Source organism: Argentina silus, assembly GCF_951799395.1.
Source record: "Argentina silus genome assembly, chromosome: 8".
In the NCBI taxonomy this organism is placed as follows: Eukaryota; Metazoa; Chordata; class Actinopteri; order Argentiniformes; family Argentinidae; genus Argentina; species Argentina silus.
The window spans coordinates 4,180,577-4,199,118 of NC_139662.1; the positions used below are offsets into that span (position 1 = coordinate 4,180,577).

Below are 18,542 nucleotides of genomic sequence, written 5' to 3' on the forward strand. Positions count from 1 at the left end.
GTGTTTAGGAACATAGCTAAGCCTCACGTTACTCCACACATATAAGCTCCATTACTTGACATTAGGCACGACTGGAACTGTATCAGTATGTATCTCTATGATGCATTTACTAATGATGGTCATGACAAATCTACTGTACAATCTAATATGGCCCAATGTTGGTCCCCTCTCAACCAGCAATGTATCAATGGTATACAGCTAATGTAATAGAAATACAAAAGCATTTCTTATGTTTTTCTTCTTTTTTTAAACAAGGATTTGCAGACATTTTGTTTTGTTGCCAGTGAGAAGTAGCTTGAGCTACAGTAGTCATATGCTGCTGCTTGACTAATGTCTGCATGTTGTCTCACTGGGCTGCCATAAACAGTACTGGCACGACAGAAGGCAGAGGCCAACCTGTTTTTACTGTTATGTTTTAATCAAAACAAAGCTGGACTTGGATCCTTTTTGTTGGGAGTCAATTCGGAACAATGAGTTTGAGTTCTATTTCTAGTCCTAGTTCACACTAGGTCACTTTTTTACAATCACTTTTTTACAATGCAATATCCACACATTTTTGTAGTATTTCAGTCAACATTTACCACAATTTAACGGATGAAAGGCTGCATTTTATCTGAAACCACACATTTTGCCTGTCTCAGAATTATTAAAAGGACTTTGAACTGATCATATACTGTATTGCACACCTTAAAACATCATTGTTCACAAATGTATGGTAGCAATATCTTGCAAACACCATTGGAAATATTGCGGCGTAAGTGCAACTCAAGAGAAAGTATTAACAATGTTAATAACATCGGTGAAGTCACTTCAGATATTTAAACACATCAAGTTTAGATGTGACCCTAACCCTAACCCTAACCCTAACCCGATAAAATACACTGATGTGATTTTCTTTCAAGGAACATTATATAGTGCTAGATCATGCAATACATGCAAAATGCTTTGAAACAGACAGATAATTATTAAGTATATAATTATGCCTTCTAAAGCAACAGATATTCTACCACAGAGAGTTTGGGTGTGTACTTGACAGAAAGTGTTCTTCTCATGGTGAAAAGTATCCGCCCTTTGATTCAGTGAGAGAGGGAGGGGTCTAGGTGCTGAAACTCCACCCCTTTCTTCCATGTTCCACCCTTGTTCATGCCCAATTGCCCTTCAATAACCAGCTTCAGGTCAGAGTGGTCACTTCAGCTTGGGCATAATTTCCTGTTGCGGTGAGGACATCTTTACAGCTCTCTGTATTAGAGAAACACAGGGGTTGGAAATAAGAGACATTATTAATGCATGCAGGGCAAACTATTTCTTGCCAACAATTTGCACGTCCATAAAAATTATCAGGTCCCTAACAATCTACAGGATAACTGTATGAACAAACAAATGATTTATGATGACTCATACCAGACCATGACCGTGCCATATGTCTAAGAGGGCCTCAGGCCAATGGAAGCTCGCTGCGGATGCTAACATTGACTAAGAGAATCCGGCGGAAGCGTTGGGCCATGACCATGCTACTAATGGAAACCTATTAGTGGAAATTAACTTGAGAAGTCATTTGGGAGTAAAAGCTCATCCCATCTCAGAAGCCAGTCTCTGTTGCGGTTGCTTCATCTAAGAGGCGAAGATCTTAAATGGCCACATCGTCAGATCATCTAGCCAATGAGCTTTAAACATGGGGAGCGTCTGTCATGGTGAATTTAAAGCATGACAGACAGACCCACTTTTTGACTTCATTTCAATTACAGAGTATTCTAGTGTTAGAAAAGAGTAGGAACACTTTGCCAACCTTTATATCCATCTATGCATTTGCAGACCTGCATATCTATCTGATCTTTTTCAGCTTTGCCATATTGCTCCCTTGACACACTACATCCTGTGTAATCCAGGAATTAGCTCGGCCCTCTCCCATATGGGCATTACAGTTACATTACTGAGAGCAGAGGCAGTTAGCCATAATCCAGTTGCAAGGATCAAATTCAAAACTGCTATGGCAGCCACTTCTATATTGCACGTGAGTATTGTGGTAGCAGTGAATTCTGATCTAATTAATTGATTTCATATTGTTATTATGCAGCAGTGCATATCACAACCCATTCCCTGCAGCTAATGTGCACTAAAATGTGAGTGTATGTGTGATACTCTCTGTGTAATATTCTCCTGTAATAGGCTGAGATGTCATTATCCGCATACTCACCAGACACAGAGCAGCTGATTGAATTACTCTCTCTCTCTCTCTCTCTACATATATATATATATGGATTGATTGGAGCACATACTTCTTTGTCACAAAAAGCATTCATGAAGTTTGGTTCTTTTATGAATTTATTATGGGTCTTCTGAAAATGTGACAAAATCTGCAAAAATATACATACAGCACCTTGAATTATCAATTTTGGTGATGTAGAAAGTTGTGTCAATCAAATTTGCTTTGTGGCATGGCCTCTTAACTTCTGATGAGTGATTATGACTGACTACAGCTGGTGACTTATTTCAGCCCATTTAAATAGGGCTCGTTTGATACACTCATTACACTCAGCCAAAAACGCTACAATGGGAAAGTCTCAGCACGGATCTGAGAAAGCGCATCATTCACTCATAATGAAGAAAAACCCCAAAGCAACTCTCCAGGAGGTAGGCGTGTTTTCAGGTTTTTTTATTTTTCAAATAAAAGCTGATAATCTCTACTTAAACCTCATGTTAATTTTGACTTCAAATCCAAGCTTTTCTAGTGTAGAGCCAACAGAACATGGTGACATGGTGTATTATCATGCTGGAAGTAGCCATTAGAAGATGGGTAAATTGTGGCCATGAAGGGATGCACATGGTCAGCAAAAATACTCAAATAGGCTGTGGCATTTAAACGATGATTGATTAGTATTAATGGGCCCAAAGTGTGCCAAGAAAACATTCTCCACACCATTACACCACCTCCACCATGAGAAGGTGTACAGGTGTTTCTAATGAAGTGCTCGGTGAGTGTATATATCTTTGTCTCTCTCTCTCTCTCTCTCTCTGTCTGTCTCTCTCTCTCAAAGATTGGTGCTCAGTTTTCGTACTCGTGCTCAGTTTTCGTACGCTGCCTCAGAGATCTAGAGAGGGCTGGCAATTCCATGAATGACCTGTATCACTAGTCCTTGTGCAATGTTTCAACATGCTGTTGTTGGGGGGGGCTGTGTCCTAATGAAGGATGTGCACCAAGATCCTGGTCCACTCTAATCACAGTTAATTTTTCCAGGCCTGGACTGCCCATCCTTTTATTGATCCCCTAGGTGGATCTGTCTCCAGGCTCACCCCTAACTGGAATCTCCCATCACAACATGTCCACATACATCCCATTTCACCCCCTTGATTGATTCTAGCGTGAATGTGGATTTTATCTGCAAAAAAAAGGTATGCTATTCAATTCCTATCATCACTCCTCCCACCATTTGAAATCTACAACACTCAACACATTTTATGCCTGGCAAGGTTTTAACCAACATGATTGGTTCTATTTCCTTTAAGGGTGTAAAAGGGTGTGTAAAAACATGTTTTCACTGCAAAACATTCTCATCAGGGTTAAGTGACTCGGTTATCTGTTGGCTTTTCTTGACACTGGTGTATGAATGAGTTTTGACAGGAGTCTTGTAAACAACTTAACTCGAGTTAGGCCATCTGCAGTCAGAATGTTAAGGGGTGGAATGTTTGGATGTGAGAAATGAATCCATTTCTTCCAAATAAAGAACCTTGCGCTCTTTTGGGAATTTGGGAGCTGAGATCTGAGGTTTAGTGAGCGATTCAAGCAAAAATGTGTCAAAAGCTGACAGCATCTGCGGATGATATGTTAGGAGGAGGTTCTGATGCCTCCAAGTCGTTTCACATCAAAGTCTTAATAATAGTCTTAATGATAAAACATTGTTAAAGCCCTATGAGGGTTGTGCTGTTAGTATTTAATTGAAGATGTATACTGTCTCAAATGTTAGATATTCTACCCTGATTGAAAAAAGATATTATGTTACGTTCATACACATTATGCTGATCCAGGTGCTAAAAGAGACAGATTTGATACTTCAAAAAATAAACTAGTTTTAGATTATTATATTGTTAAGCACACAATTAATGCTGATATGCTCGATATGCTAAACTCTAAACAGAGTGTAAGACATCAAGGATGGGTAGCATTGCCGGCAGGTTTACTTGTAAACCTACAAAGGTTGCTGTACTGTGCCTGACTGTTACCACACCTGGGAGTACTCAGTGAAAGTACTACCTTATTCGTCTAAGGACAATTCCCAGAGAGCACAGAAACAGATAGATGATGCAATTAGTCCTGCAAAGCTCTTCAATTGATTTCTCTTTTAACCTTTGGGTGCAACATGACTAAATAACTTCCCCTATTCAGTGGGGGGGTTGTAATGAGGTTGATAAAAGGTTTGAGAATGAACAATACAAGATTCAAAGTGTTTATTATCATATGCACAAAGCATGCTTGCTTTGAGTTTTCCTCCCAACCTGTTGACCTCTAGCCCTCTGCCTTGGTGGTTGTGTTCAGTCTATAGAAGATTATCCTGTCCATCTGTTTCTCACTGGTTCACCTACCAGTGTGGATGGTGGGCTCTCCAGAGCAGGAGAAGTCTCCGGAGGTCAGCAGGAAGCAGGTGGCCTCCTTTTTTGTCATGTCACGTGCTTGGGAGCGCCGCAGGGACCACTTGTCGCTGGGGGACAGAGGCTGGGTCAGGCTGCAGCCTTCCTCCTCCGACAGGGCCACCTTGGCGTCCCCGTTCTGCTTGGAGTCTGACAGCACAGGAGGACAAAAGACACACGGACAGTGTAAATGCCAAAGCTTTTACTCAGCGTCTCCTAGGGCCAGATCTTTATCATGTCGTGTTACTGTCTTTGTGAAGATAAACCTCTTTTATCAAGGAAAACAGAAGCACTGAAGCTACATTATTAAAAAGTTAGTGCATTTCGGTGTTTGCAATTTGTGAAACAACATTACAATAATTGCATATGACTCATGAATCTATTCATAACAATTGTACAATTGTACAATGATAATTAGGTTTAGTTGACAGTAATGAGCTCTCTATGGGTTGAATGAGTGAGTAAATCCATTTCTCATGTGGCATCAGAAGGTTTAATAAAGGGAAATGCACTTATATCTGCACATATATATGCTTCATGTACAATGCCCTCCATACGTATTGGAAAGAGGAAACACTTTGTCTTCTTTTAGCTCTATACTCCAACAGTTTGGATTTGAAATCAAGCAATTACTATGGGGTCAAAGTAGAGATTGTCAGCTTTAATTATTTACATTTTTTTCAGATTGGGTTCACCATTTTGAAAGTACACATTTCAGGGCTCCTAAAGTATTGGAAAAGTACTAATGTTTAGTATTTGGTCGACAATCCTTTGAAAGCAATAACTGCCTGAACTCTGCGCCCCATTGACCCCACCAGACACTGGGTATCTTCTCTGGTGATGCTCTGCCAGGCCTGTACTGCAGCCATCTTCAGCTGTTGTTTGTTTTGAGATCGGATTGGATTTTAAATCTGAAGATTGACTTGGCCAGTCAAGAACTTTTACTACACTTTTTTGGCCCTGAAAAACTCCCTAGTTGCTATGGCAGTATGTTTTGGGTCATTGTCTTACTGTATGATGAAGCGCCCTCCAATGAATTTTGAGGCATTTGCTTGTACTTGAGCAGTCAGCACGTTTTACAGATGAGGTGGTATGCTGTAAATCTTTGGCAGATCCTTTTTTCTCCAAACTTTTCTCTTGCAATTACTCTAGTACATGATAATATGTGTCTTATCTGTCCACAAGACCGTTTTCCAGATCTCTGCAGGCTTTCTGCGTACTTTTTTAGCAAACTGTAACCTGACCATCGTTTTTGAGGATAACTAGTAGTTTGCACCTTGCAGTGAAGCCTCTGTAGTTTGACTGTTGATTTTGGTAAGTCTAAGGTTTTGTTTCTGATAGATTTGTCTGATGTTTCAGCCTCATAATGGCTTCCTTGACTTTCATTCATTTCATTGACATCTCTTTGGTCCTCCTGTTGACAGACACCAATAGCAGACTCCAAAGGCAAATGCAAAGTCTAGAATAAATACTAGACATAGAAGCTCTCTTATGCCTGCACAAATGATGTGACAGAACACACCTGACTAACCTTTACTTACTTTAAATTGTAAAGTAAGTACATTACTTTTGGTGCCCTGAAATAGGGGGACTATGTATAAAAAGGTTTGTAATTTCTAAATGATGAAATCAATCTGAAAAACAAAAACATTGAAGTAAAGCTGAGAATACTTTAACTTCATAGTAATTGTGCTAAATGAAGACTAAATGCTTCCTCTTTCCAATACTTATGGAGGGCACTGTATATTTATATAGTACTTCAAAAACATCCATGTGCAGGGTAAGGAGAATTGGTGGTGTCTCACCTGAGCGGTTTCTCCCGATGGTCTCCTCAGCTGCCAGGGGGCACGTGTCACTCTGGGTGCTGTCTCTGAGAGAGTTACTCTCTGACTTCCCTAAAGAGACTGAGTCTGTGGGCACATCCGGGTTGGGGTTGTGCTTCTTCTTCTTCTTGGGCAGCTTCTGCTTGGCCATGGCCAGTGAGTAGTACATCCCAAAATTGTTCACGATGACAGGCACCGGCATGGCAATGGTTAGCACCCCTGCCAGTGCGCACAGCGCCCCAACCATCATGCCCAGCCAGGTCTTAGGGTACATGTCCCCATAGCCCAGCGTCGTCATGGTGACCACCGCCCACCAGAAGCTGATTGGGATGTTTTTGAAGTGGGTGTGGGCAGAGCCGCGGGGGTCAGCGGGGTCAGCCCCGATACGCTCGGCATAGTAGATCATGGTGGCAAAGATGAGCACGCCCAGAGCCAGGAAGATGATGAGCAGGCAGAACTCATTGACGCTGGCCCTCAGGGTGTGGCCCAGCACACGGAGACCCACAAAGTGCCTCGTCAGCTTGAAGATCCGGAGGATCCGGACGAACCTTACCACCCTGAGGAAGCCCAGCACGTCTGTGGCCGCCTTGGAGGAGAGGCCGCTCAGGCCCATCTCCAGGTAGAAGGGCAGGATGGCCACAAAGTCAATGACGTTCAGCAGGTTTTTGATGAAGAGCACCTTGTTCGGGCAGCAGATGATGCGTACGAAGAACTCAAAGGTGAACCAGACCACGCAGATGCCCTCCACCAGGGTGAGCACGGGCTTGGTCACCACCTCCAGGGTGACCACCTTCTCTGTCACGTTGCCCACCACCACCCGCTCTGTCCGGTTCTGAAGGTCGTTGAAGGCCTCGTGGGTCTCCAGGCAGAACGTAGTGATGGAAACCAGGATGAATAAGAGAGAGGCAAAGGCGATGCCCTGAAAAAGACAAAGCAGCAAACTGAGAGAGAGGGGGAGAGAGGAGGAAGATAAACAACATGTTCCTTCCTTTGTTGAACTTGCATAGAGGATACTGTTACTGAAAGAATGAGAGTGTCATGATTGTTCCTTACAGCTCTCATTTCAAGATTACTGACTGATGCTGTTGTTTGCACGTCAGCAAACAATTTACCCTGGACAAAGCTCTCCGAGAAAATAGCCCCATTTCAAATCAATTACAGCTATGCACACACAGATTGAATAACGCTGTGAGAAAAATGTGATTCCATTAGTTTACACCATCATGGCCCCTGCCATTCTGAGACAGCAGGGGGACATTTCATATAATGACACCAACAGCGTTCGCTGACTCATAAAGGGAGGTAAAGAAGAGAAGGAGAAATGTCTGCAATTGAAAAGAGCTCTGTCCTAAAATGCTAACCAGCCATCACCAGCGCACAGTCAATTGCACACAAATTCCTAGCAAACACAAGGGAGGATGAATGTGGAAAACCCCCAGCTTTAACATGAAGCAGTTTAGTGCTGGTAAAATCATGACCTGCCTATCTGGCTTCCTCTGCTATGAGGGACTCCATGCAACCACCAGCTACTGGACCAGCCATACAATATATCAGCTCCTAGCCAGGGGGATGAGAGGACAGGGGAGGGGCTAGGGCTAAGAGAGGACAGGAGAAGTGGCCATGACAACCACAGCATGTTCGTTCATGTAGCTCACCAGTAGATATGGTATAGAGCAGCAGGGGGGAAAAGCCCTATAGGCTTTATCACCACAGGGCTTGGGAAACATGTAGGATGTAGCTAAAATGCTACAAAACATGTTTTGGGTGAATTATATGTGTGATCTGCTGCTTGCAGATTCAAATTCCCTCTAAAATTCCAAACATTTATTAATTGAGTGGTTGATACATTTTAAACAAATGTATCAACGTTTGTAAGTGTTACTCTCTGAAGAGACTCATGGCAGTTGTTTAACCCATAGAGTTAGATCAGTTCTGTTCTATCTCTATGGTTTGACCACAACCTTGGTTTCACCCATAGACTGGTTTCACAACTGAAAGCCACCTGATTTCCTGCTCATCTCACACAATGACCATGTCTGTGTTTGTATTAGCATTGTAACAGATGATCCATCACAAGTATTTACTATGGCATGGACAGATTGTACTTCATCTCTACTCCTGCTCATCCCTCAGCTGTATAAATATGTACCTGTGCCATGCATGCACTTATCAGCCATTTTCTACATTCAGACCTCCTGCAAACAATCAGCTCTGCAGTGTTTGGATGTATGCTTTGCAAATAATTAAGGGGTCCAGCTTCAATGCTCTTAATAGAGACATTCACTGATTTAGAAATCAACAGGAACCCTAAAATCCTCTCACAGACTATACGTATAAGGGCATAGGAAATGACCAATAGGTCAAACACCTGTTGATTGTTGATACTAACAATTGTATGGTCCTTGTCCAAAAATATGCCTTTGTACAGATTACAGTTTAACCAACAACTGTTTGATAAAGTGCATATGAGTACTATACATCATATTTTGACGAATCTATCTGTAATATAATCATTTACATTTACATTTTAGACATTTAGCAAATGACTTTATCCAAAGCGACTTACAGCAAGTACATTTGTCTAAAGTAAGTGAATCATCTATACATGAGTCATCATAAGAAAAACAAATCTATGCTAGGACCAGGGGCCATTGGTAGTCACAATGCTAGAAGAAGGAAGGATTACTTTTTTGTATTATTCTTTTTTATTATTTACAGTAGAACAGAGAAACTGTGGGGATGAAGAGGTCTTTAATAATAAAAAAAAATACAATACAGTCTGCTGCTAAGCTACTCTATCATAACAACATTATCAGTTTGTGTGATCCCCATATCTCCTGAATGCCGGTCTCTGGGTCCTCCCATGCCCCTTAGAGTGGCACGCAGCAGTACTCCAGGGATCTGTGGAGGCTCAGACATGAGGCCTGCCAGGGGACGAGGCCAGCCTGCCTGACTGCCCCCAGAGCAACACAGAGAATATCTCTAGTTGCATAGACCAATGGCTTGACACATCAATGGTTTGTCTTAGAGCTCTAGCCTTTATTTCTGAAACAAAGAGCCAGCTATTTACATGGTTATGGTTTGGAGTCACTAGGCAATAAGCGACAGTATTGAGGATAAGTAGTCAAGGTAGGCATTGTTTTCAGGTTTTTTGTGTGGATAGAGCCTAGGATTCTAACCATGTGGAAAGATTGCTGTCCTTTTCACGACTAAGTACATAAAGGGGAGAGATACGTGTATGTCATATGTGGAGCACAGACAAGAAATGCAACTCTCAGTCAATAACCTCTCTTTCCTACTCACTTTCATACACACAATCACCACGCACACACAAATACACACATACAACACACACAGCACATTCACTCAAACCAAACGCATGCAGATGTTTCTATTGTGTCCCCTCATCAATATATGTACCAGACTAGAGCCACCCAGACAAAGGTAAAACAGACACAGCTGGAGCCAAATAATTAAGGCAGTCCTGACATACAAGGACATTTTGAGGTGCCGAAGTGTTGCAGCTGTCAATGCCTGGCAAAGGCAGTCACAGGCAGTCAGACCTCCCTCACTGCTCATCACACCAATTCCCTGTGCCAGTCAGACACCTGTGGTAGAGGCTGTCACAATGTCCCGTCTCCCTTTATACCATGGCCTCAAAAGCACCTGTAGGTTGTTGACTAGTTGCATGCGTCACCCAATGACCTGCTGTTACTCACCAAATGCTCTGTCTGGCGTAGCTTAGCATAAACAAGCACTGGGCTGCCTCTTTCTAGGAGATGAAGAATGGTAGATAATAGACTTGTTCAAGCATGGAGGTGTAGTGCATTGTGGCACCATCATGCTTTTAGTCATAGCCTAATGTTTCCTAGATGGAATTCATGTAAAACATAAGGTTATCTATAGATTGTTTGCTATTGTGACAGTCAGGCCATGCTCTCAATTCCAAGCAATCACAGACTAGTCTCTTGATCCCATTGGGCAGGTGGAAGACGGCACCGTTTTTGGCTGTAATCTCTCTTAGCCAAAGTTCAATGAGCCATAGAATAACCCATTTCTTTGATGAATGGGACCAAAATACATCTCACTTTTCTACTGTATGTCCTCTTATTGCACTTCCCATCACAGTGTATACTTGTGAGATTGTGATCAAAAAGGTAAGGCCTTTTGAATTACTGTATGCATAATCTCATCTCCTTAATCATGCCATCTATTGGTGCATGATATGTAACACAATAGGAAAGCGGAGCCCGGAAAAGGTATGAATGTAATATTTTGTCATGGTAATAACAACTGAGAGCACATTCCACTTGAAGCTGTGTCTGGAAATGGCACTTTCTATGGATGAATAGTGACTGAATGACTGAATAATTTGTGATTTTTTTCACATTTGTCAAATTAAATTAGTGCCTCTCAATAACAACTATAACCTACAAGAACAACTATGACCTACAATTAGGCAGTATTTTTGTAAATATTCACTGTACTGTATATAAAATAGTAATAATAAGTAATTATTACGATTTCAGGAAATAACGTATTCCCCATTTGTGAATTAGGTCATTTGAAAACCCATATAGACAAATTTGATAAGGCTCAGACCACCAAGCATGTAATATTTTACAGAATGGTACCGTAGAATCAATTAAACACTACTGCAAAATAGGGTTGGTTCTCATACGGTAGCATGTTTGACATCAAGGTCTCTGCATTAAAACAATTCCAGTTTGACAGCTGATCAGTAGCACCTAATAAAAACCCTTCAGGTTTTGCTTTTCTCATGTCAGAGGAGAGCCTAACAGGCGTTTGGTTTATTTAAATGCCAAACGGTTTACCCCAGAGCTAAACAGAGCTGGCAATCTGCACAGAATCTTTTCCATGGCTCTTTGGGAATGGAGGTGGTGTAGTTCTGAAGAACAGTAGAGGACGAAGCACTCTGGTCATAAAAGGCTCAGCCCTAAGACCTAATAAAAACATGCCCTGCCTGCACCTGTGTGTGTGTGTGTGTGTGTGTGTGTGTGTGTGTGTGTGTGTGTGTGTGTGTGTGTGTGTGTGTGTGTGTGTGTGTGTGTGTGTGTGTGTGTGTGTGTGTGTGTGTGTGTGTGTGTGTGTAAAAGTGAAAGAGTCTGTGCCCATACGTGAGTGTTTGTCTTTGCCAGCCAACCTAGCTACATCTAAATGTGTGTGTCTATAGTGTGTATATCTGTATCTAGTTTGACACCAAGGGCTACCATGATATTGTGTTTACTATTTAGTATCAGAGAATTTAAACACTGTCACAATGTTTGAACCATTGTCAGGGTGTCTCTTTCCAGGGTGCACTGCCATGCTGGTCTGCAGAATCAATCAGTTACAAGCAGTCTGAAGGCCTATAGATACAACAATATCTGATCCTCAAGCACATTTGCCTCATTACTTTTGGCATGTTTGCAGGTTTCCATCTTTGTTTGTGCAGAGCCCAAGCATCAGAACTCCAAAGTGATATCAAACATTAGCCCAGCTGTGTCGACAAAAGCACCCCAGAGGACAGGACAGGGTAGGCCAGAGGCCTCCTGAGGTGTCAGGTGACATTGCCAGGCTGGCACAGTGAGGTTAGCATGGCAGGACCCCAGACAGAGAGCAGGGCAGCTGGGGCAGCAGCTGGAGGGGGGTCCTCTCAGAGGCATCACCTCCAGCTGCTCAACATCATACTCTGTTACAAGTGCAGTGACACTGTTTCCTACACAGCACCAGGCATGCATTCAGTTACCATCAGCTGCAAACCTAATAAGACAAGTCACTGCTGATTTTGCCTGTAATTTGTCTGAATTTATGTCAAATTTGATCATGTCTTTGTAGGGATACAGGTAGTGGTGGCCGTGAACTAATGGTGACAGTGCGTCCCAGTTGCTCAAATTGTCTCTCTCCTGCATTAGAGTGGTGCTTATCTCCTTCCCTGGGTGGGTAAAGTAAGCTCTGATTACAGAAGAAGACCAACTGCTGAGAGGAATGCTCTGAGTGCTCCAAGTCCAAAGAATCCCATGAAAAGTAGCAAGAACATACATATTCCATATCCATTCCCTTCATATTTGTATAGAACTTAGCTTGTCCAATAAACTCCAAAGCTGATAAAAACAGTTCATATGACATAACCGTACAATAACAAAGGGCAACTGCAGAGAGCCAGGGAGTCTGCCTGCCTTGTCCAGAGTTAGGCTGTTCCCGCTTGTGAAAAGGTTGAACACATTCAACATTAGATCTGGGAAAATCAAAGATCCTGTCTGTGTCAGTCAGGGGCCAAAGGTTTGTCTTCCAGACACTAAGGAACAGATATCTTTCAGAGGGGGCCAGTATCACTTAAAATAAGGCAATAAGGCAATAATGTGCAGTTCGGAGAACAGCAGCACAGATGATAGATAAGAGGCCTGTGGTTAGTGTAATCTAAGTTCATATTGTCCATAAAATAAGTCTATTGATTTTTTTGCCTTGGACCCACAGTATGCTCTTTCTTAAAGCAGAATAGCTTGCATCAGAAAAATTGATGTCTCTGCCACACCTGCTTGAAGGCTGCCTGAGAGGTGTCTTTCTGTGGGTAATTTCAGACTTGTCTGTCAGATCCACAGAGCGTAGTCTCAGACTTTATTCATCCCTGCTCCTCAAATTATTTCACAGCGAGAGGGCCAATTTACTCTCCCAGTCAGCAAACAGCTTAGACCACCGAAAAATAAACAGCAAACATAATCACACAGGATTATTGATGTAAATATCGCTTTAGGTAGGGGTGGAAGATGGAGTGATTTGATGAAATGGGGAAAAATCTGAAAGTGCCAGCTTTTATGCCATTCACCTAGTAGAGAGGTGGCAGCACTGTGAGCGCCAGGCAGAAGGATGTATGCCTGTGCTGTATCAGTGGGGGGGTTCAAACAGGCCCTGCCAATTATTTCGGTTTGAGGCGGAGAAAAATCAATCCACCACATCAAAGCGAAGGGCTTAGACTGGGACACAATTGAAGTTCATTTGAATAAAGGGAGCTTTATCATCAACAAGTGATTCATCGGATTTAAACCACTAATTCTTAGTCAAAACATAAGAATAGGTGCACCACATTTTGTATTTGACAGTCAAATGTGATCTTACCATTGCTACTCACATTAAAAACATTGTTATTGCTTAACAGACTCCAATTAAATGATTGTGTGATCAAATAACTGCATAATTGGGACCTGGACTAAAGATGTCTTCAGGGCACATTTAGTGTGTACTTGGTGGAAACAGATGAAATAACAACAGAACATTGAAAAATCACAGTAGCACCCAGATCTCTTTTGAAAAACAGCTTCTTTGTTACAGAGCTTCTACTTATTTTAGGGATACGATTCTAAGGTTAAAATCAATACTGCAATTTTGTCTTTATAGCTGCCTGCATTCTAAAATGCCAAATCTTAAATAGTTTTAACGTTACCAACAGTAGATTCATTCTTTACTCCGAGGAAACACCTTGTTCTTGTCATACTGTGTCTTGGCATGGGAGTAGAAAGCGATTAGCGTCTTCTTCAGCCAATAACCAGGAGGGTCATTAATTGCTGCCAGACCAGGGTTTTAATGAAATAACGACGTATTGGAGCTTTGCAGAGGTTCAAAGATGTATGTCTGGGCTTGCACAAGTAAAATACACATTACTACCAGTAAATGCTAATGCTAGCTCAGATGCTTTCTGTCACACACAAGTCATAATGGCCTTTATAAGCATCTGTTTTATGGTGCTTTCTGATATATTGTGATAAGTGATCGTACTTCCTAATCTCAGCCAATGCTTGATGACCTGGTATCTACTACTCTGATGGATGGATGGACATCCTAGCTCTGGCTTCTAAACCTGGAGGAGATTTAACCTATCCACTGGTCTGGGGTCAGATATGTTTTAGCCCCCTAATGATTTATTAAGGTTAGGATTGGGTAATCTAATCCTAGATCTGTGGCTAGAGGCCACCTCCAGCGCTAGTGCTTTCCGTGCAGTACTAGCTATACCTCTATGCTTTCAGCTGTTATGGAAGCGCTGGGAATTTATGGCTCCTGTGATGGACTGATTGATTTTCTCTTGGCTTTTTCGAATCACATTACCTGGGATGGGCTCAGAGGCCATAAAGGTAATGTGAGTCCTATGCTGTTTCCATCATATACTGTGGTCATGCATACATGAATGAGATGAGAGAGAAAAAACTAAAAAAGAAAAAGAACCCTATAATTATGCTCTTCACCAGTGAACAAGTGTATAGGCCTGGCCCACCTATACCAAAGTCATCAGTGAAACCCCCTCATACCAATTTTCATGACCTTACCCCAAGAAGACCCCACTCCTCCTGATCCCCTGTCTGTCAAACCAATTCACAAAGCGTCCATCTTAATTCATCAGGGCAAGACACAACATTCAGCTAGCGAAGGACAAAAGTGATTAACTGGCAGGCACTCGGTTGGTCAGCTTTAGGTGGCATAAAGACAATGACTGTGGCTCAGCTGTGACTGAATTACAAGTGATGTCTACTGCTCTTCAGTGTGACAGCCTGCTAGTGCCACAGGGCATGGCATGTTGAATTGTGAAAGTGAAAATAATCTCTTTGAATACAGAGATGACTAGTGGGGGCAGCATGAGAGGCAAATCATGTGATGATACATATTGTACAATCTATGGGCAATACTAATTTGATACACTGTGAGAGTAGGCCAATTGGGATAGGAACAATTGATGGAACAAAGCCTTAATCTGTCAATAGACAAGTGAAAAGTACAATGACCTAGTGCATTCTCCCTACATTCAATGTAGTCCTAGGAATAACAACTGAATGAATGCACTGGATCACAATACAATAACCTTGCATTGCCTCCCATTTATTAGACAGCTGCTGCTGGTATAATGTAACCTGATACCTGCCTTCACATTTGCCTCAATAAGCTCTCTGTTGCTTTTGTTGAGCAGCCATTAGTTGTGAAACGCTCTCATAATTGCTTCCTGATAACAAACTCCTCCTGGGGTGCTGCTTCCTGATAACAAACACCTCCTTTTTTTAAATTGAAGAACATGCGTGTTAACTGACGGAGGAAATGTACATTTGTGAATTGCACAGATCCATAAGTATAGTAATATCATGTCACTTTCATGGTGTTCTTATGGTCATGGCATTTCTGATATAGGCTAGTAACACTGGTAAAGGTCTAATTCATAGCTAATATTGTATAGCCAAATCAATAAATTCCCCAGCTAGACTTTCGGGAGTCTATTTTAGTCTATGACCAGGAGATATAACAATTGCATAACCCACTGACAGATATCACCTGTCATGCTGTCACTGGCTGTCAATTATATGAACTTGGGCTTAGACTTAGTATTCAGCTATTATTATTTTCATTTTACTATATTCAGCCATTTATTGTGTATAATGGATATTAGGCCAATATTCCGTTCCTATAATTATCATTCTCTAATGTATGCCCAATAATAGAAACCATCGTGGATGCGTAAAGCATGGTAGCCTGTGGTACAGCCGCAATGTCCAGCAGCACATTACTGTTTTGTTTAGAGTCACAGTCTACATTGGCTGTAATAGTAAGATGTAGGCCTAATTTAAGTGAGTGAGAAGACACCTGTTGGTGCGGGTGGCGCGGCCGCCTATGCGCGATTGCGCGCGAATTATGGCACGAGTGAGACCACCTTGTTGTTTGCAGGGTTTCGACAAAACGCTCAACGAGAGAGCTTGTGGCTAGGCATTCATTCCAATAAATTGTCGTGGTGACAAAAATATCAACTTACTCTAGCAGCCCTGGACGAGTATGGATCCTCAAAAAGAGCCCATATCTTGGGTTGCCAAACTTCGCAGCAACCTCTCGACCTGTCTGGGCAGTCTTCGATGCCGAACCGTCTTGGTAATTCTCTATCATCGTCAGTGTCGTCTGGGTCTGGTGGTTCGAATATGTCAAGTGCTTCCTCTGCATCCCTGTGCTGGCGGTACGTCATCCAGCAACACGGCTCCACATCTGTCTCATCTATTCCCCAAAACGCCAACTCCTCCTCGAAAAGGGGCCCGCAAACATCAGCAGGGCAATGAAGCTTACCAGTCCTGTAATAGTTCAACACATATGAGAAAATGCCTGGGTGTCTGTCAAAAAATAACTCGTTTGTAGACGTCGGTACAGGCTCCGAGTCTGGGTTGACCTGCTGCGTCTCTGGGTCGGCTAACCATGCCAGGCGAGTGCCAGGCAGAGTCCTAAGGGTGCTCTTGTAGGTTTCATGTCGTGTGCCACCAACATTGATGACTATTTTTTCCGAGTCTTCCCCCCTGCTCATCTCTTCCTTCAGACATGTTTTAGACGGAGGTTTATTGCCTGACTTGCGCCCACGGTAAGACGAAACACACACCGAGCTGATCATAGATTTCGATGGAGAGGCTGTCTTGGTTATTCCTGGTTGTGTTTACAGTAATGATTCCCTTATGCAAAATCAAAAATTCGGTGGAGAGTTTACCCGCATGTCAGACCTTAGTATGATGCCACCCAAATAGTGGTCCAAAGATAGTTGTTTCAGCAAGTCCAATGTGCGAAAGGCTGGCCTTGAATAAAACCACCTGTTAAAGAACCCCGCAGTTCCTCCAGTCTATGGTGAAATTACAATATCCTAGGCCTATTTGAAAAATATGTGTTGATTAATGAGTCTAGTTCTAATATAATTGCGAAATACGCAAAAGAAGCCTAGTTTTCCTGCAAATAAGAGACTTCAAGATTCAACAGTTGGTGTAGTTCGTCTTGTCAGGGATACTTCGCGACCTTCAGCAATAGTTTTCGATTGTGAATTAACGTGTGTGCGGTTGGCCACGTTGACTCTACGAAATGTAAGTCTCAAAAGAACATCTATCTTCCAGGTGGATTTCCAAAAAATATTTGAGTTTAAAATGGAAAACCCCCAGTCCTCACGTTTTTCTTGTATTACCTATATTCGACATTTGCACTGACAAAATCCATGTGAACAAAATGAAATAAGTTTTTCTTTCAAGATGAAAGTGGACCCTACAATCATCCAAACGATTAAATGCGCGCGACGCGTTCATCGAAATATTTCATTTATTTTCAATGTCGACAGCTGACAGCGAGGCTGGGAAGATGAGGTTGTTTTTCAGCAGAGGATCTGTTGCTTCTCCAGAAGTATCCTCCCTTCCCATAGTCAGACGACACAACCAGGCTGGTGCGTGCAACAGCCCTTATAAATTAACTCTTTATACGCGGATTCAGAATATTTTGTAAACGAGCCCCCACTCCTTTTAGAATGTGATTGATTGAACTAATGTTACATAATTTAGAAACGCTTAAAATATCCTTGTTTTAAATGAACACCATTGACACCAATGTAAACCTTGTTGCGTCCCTAGTATGCCCATATGGTGTTATTTGATGGTGTTATTTGAATAGGTCTAATCATCAAAATCGTATCATGACAATTTTAAGATATAAGGGACACTATGTGTACTTAGCCTCATCGTGAGGGTATATGAAAATGTTTAATATTTTGAAAAATGATTGATAACGATTTGTAATTATAGTAAATAGATGACAAGATAATCAAATTCCCACTCATTTGTTTCATGTAGTAATACAGTATGCAGCAAGTTCTGATATGAAATACAGTACTTCTCTGTGATAGGCACATCTAAAAGCAGCTCCAGGAGGGCAATAATGAATGGATAACAACGTGTGAGTGGCTATGTGTTCACCACACATTTTGCACCCACCAGAATTGGTATTTAGGGATGTCTAAGTCATTTGAGCTATCACCAGATGGGACACACATTTCTCCACAACACTATGCCTATCAGGGTTGGGGCGAATTCCTATTCAATTCTATCAATTCAGGAAGTGTTTTGAAACTCTAATTCAAATCAAATTCTAAAGCTTTTTATTTTCAATTTACAGTAGGTTTTATTACTGTAAAAACATCCATGTACACAGTTGCTGACTTTTGGAACACACAGTATAGCCGGATACTTACTTATAATTCAAATTGCTTGCGGAATTGAATGAATTTCAAAAGAATACGTCCAAACTCTTGAATCCTGCATTGCACTTAAATGTTCT

The 18,542-nt window shown here is 41.9% G+C and overlaps 1 protein-coding gene across 1 annotated transcript; it reads right to left on the reverse strand.

Annotated features, from left to right (window-relative positions):
* Positions 1–1,035: 1,035 nt before the first annotated feature.
* On the reverse strand, positions 1,036–17,022 carry kcnc4 (potassium voltage-gated channel, Shaw-related subfamily, member 4). Its single transcript, XM_083675705.1, has 4 exons — positions 16,231–17,022; positions 6,429–7,365; positions 4,579–4,773; positions 1,036–1,239 (listed from the first exon to the last, which is right to left on the reverse strand). Exons 1-4 carry the CDS (start codon positions 16,846–16,848, stop codon positions 1,172–1,174), a joined length of 1,818 nt encoding a protein of 605 aa, XP_083531831.1. The 5' UTR covers positions 16,849–17,022; the 3' UTR covers positions 1,036–1,171.
* Between the last annotated feature and the right edge of the window lie 1,520 nt (positions 17,023–18,542).

Excerpts from the sequence above, each read along its gene's own strand:
- kcnc4 (XM_083675705.1), bottom strand. The coding sequence starts at position 16,848 with ATGATCAGCTCGGTGTGTGTTTCGTCTTACCGTGGGCGCAAGTCAGGC. Across the intron at positions 7,366-16,230 it reads ACTCGTCCAGGGCTGCTAGA|GGCATCGCCTTTGCCTCTCT; the intron begins GTAAGTTGATAT and ends TGTCTTTTTCAG. Across the intron at positions 4,774-6,428 it reads CATCGGGAGAAACCGCTCAG|ACTCCAAGCAGAACGGGGAC; the intron begins GTGAGACACCAC and ends CTGTGCTGTCAG.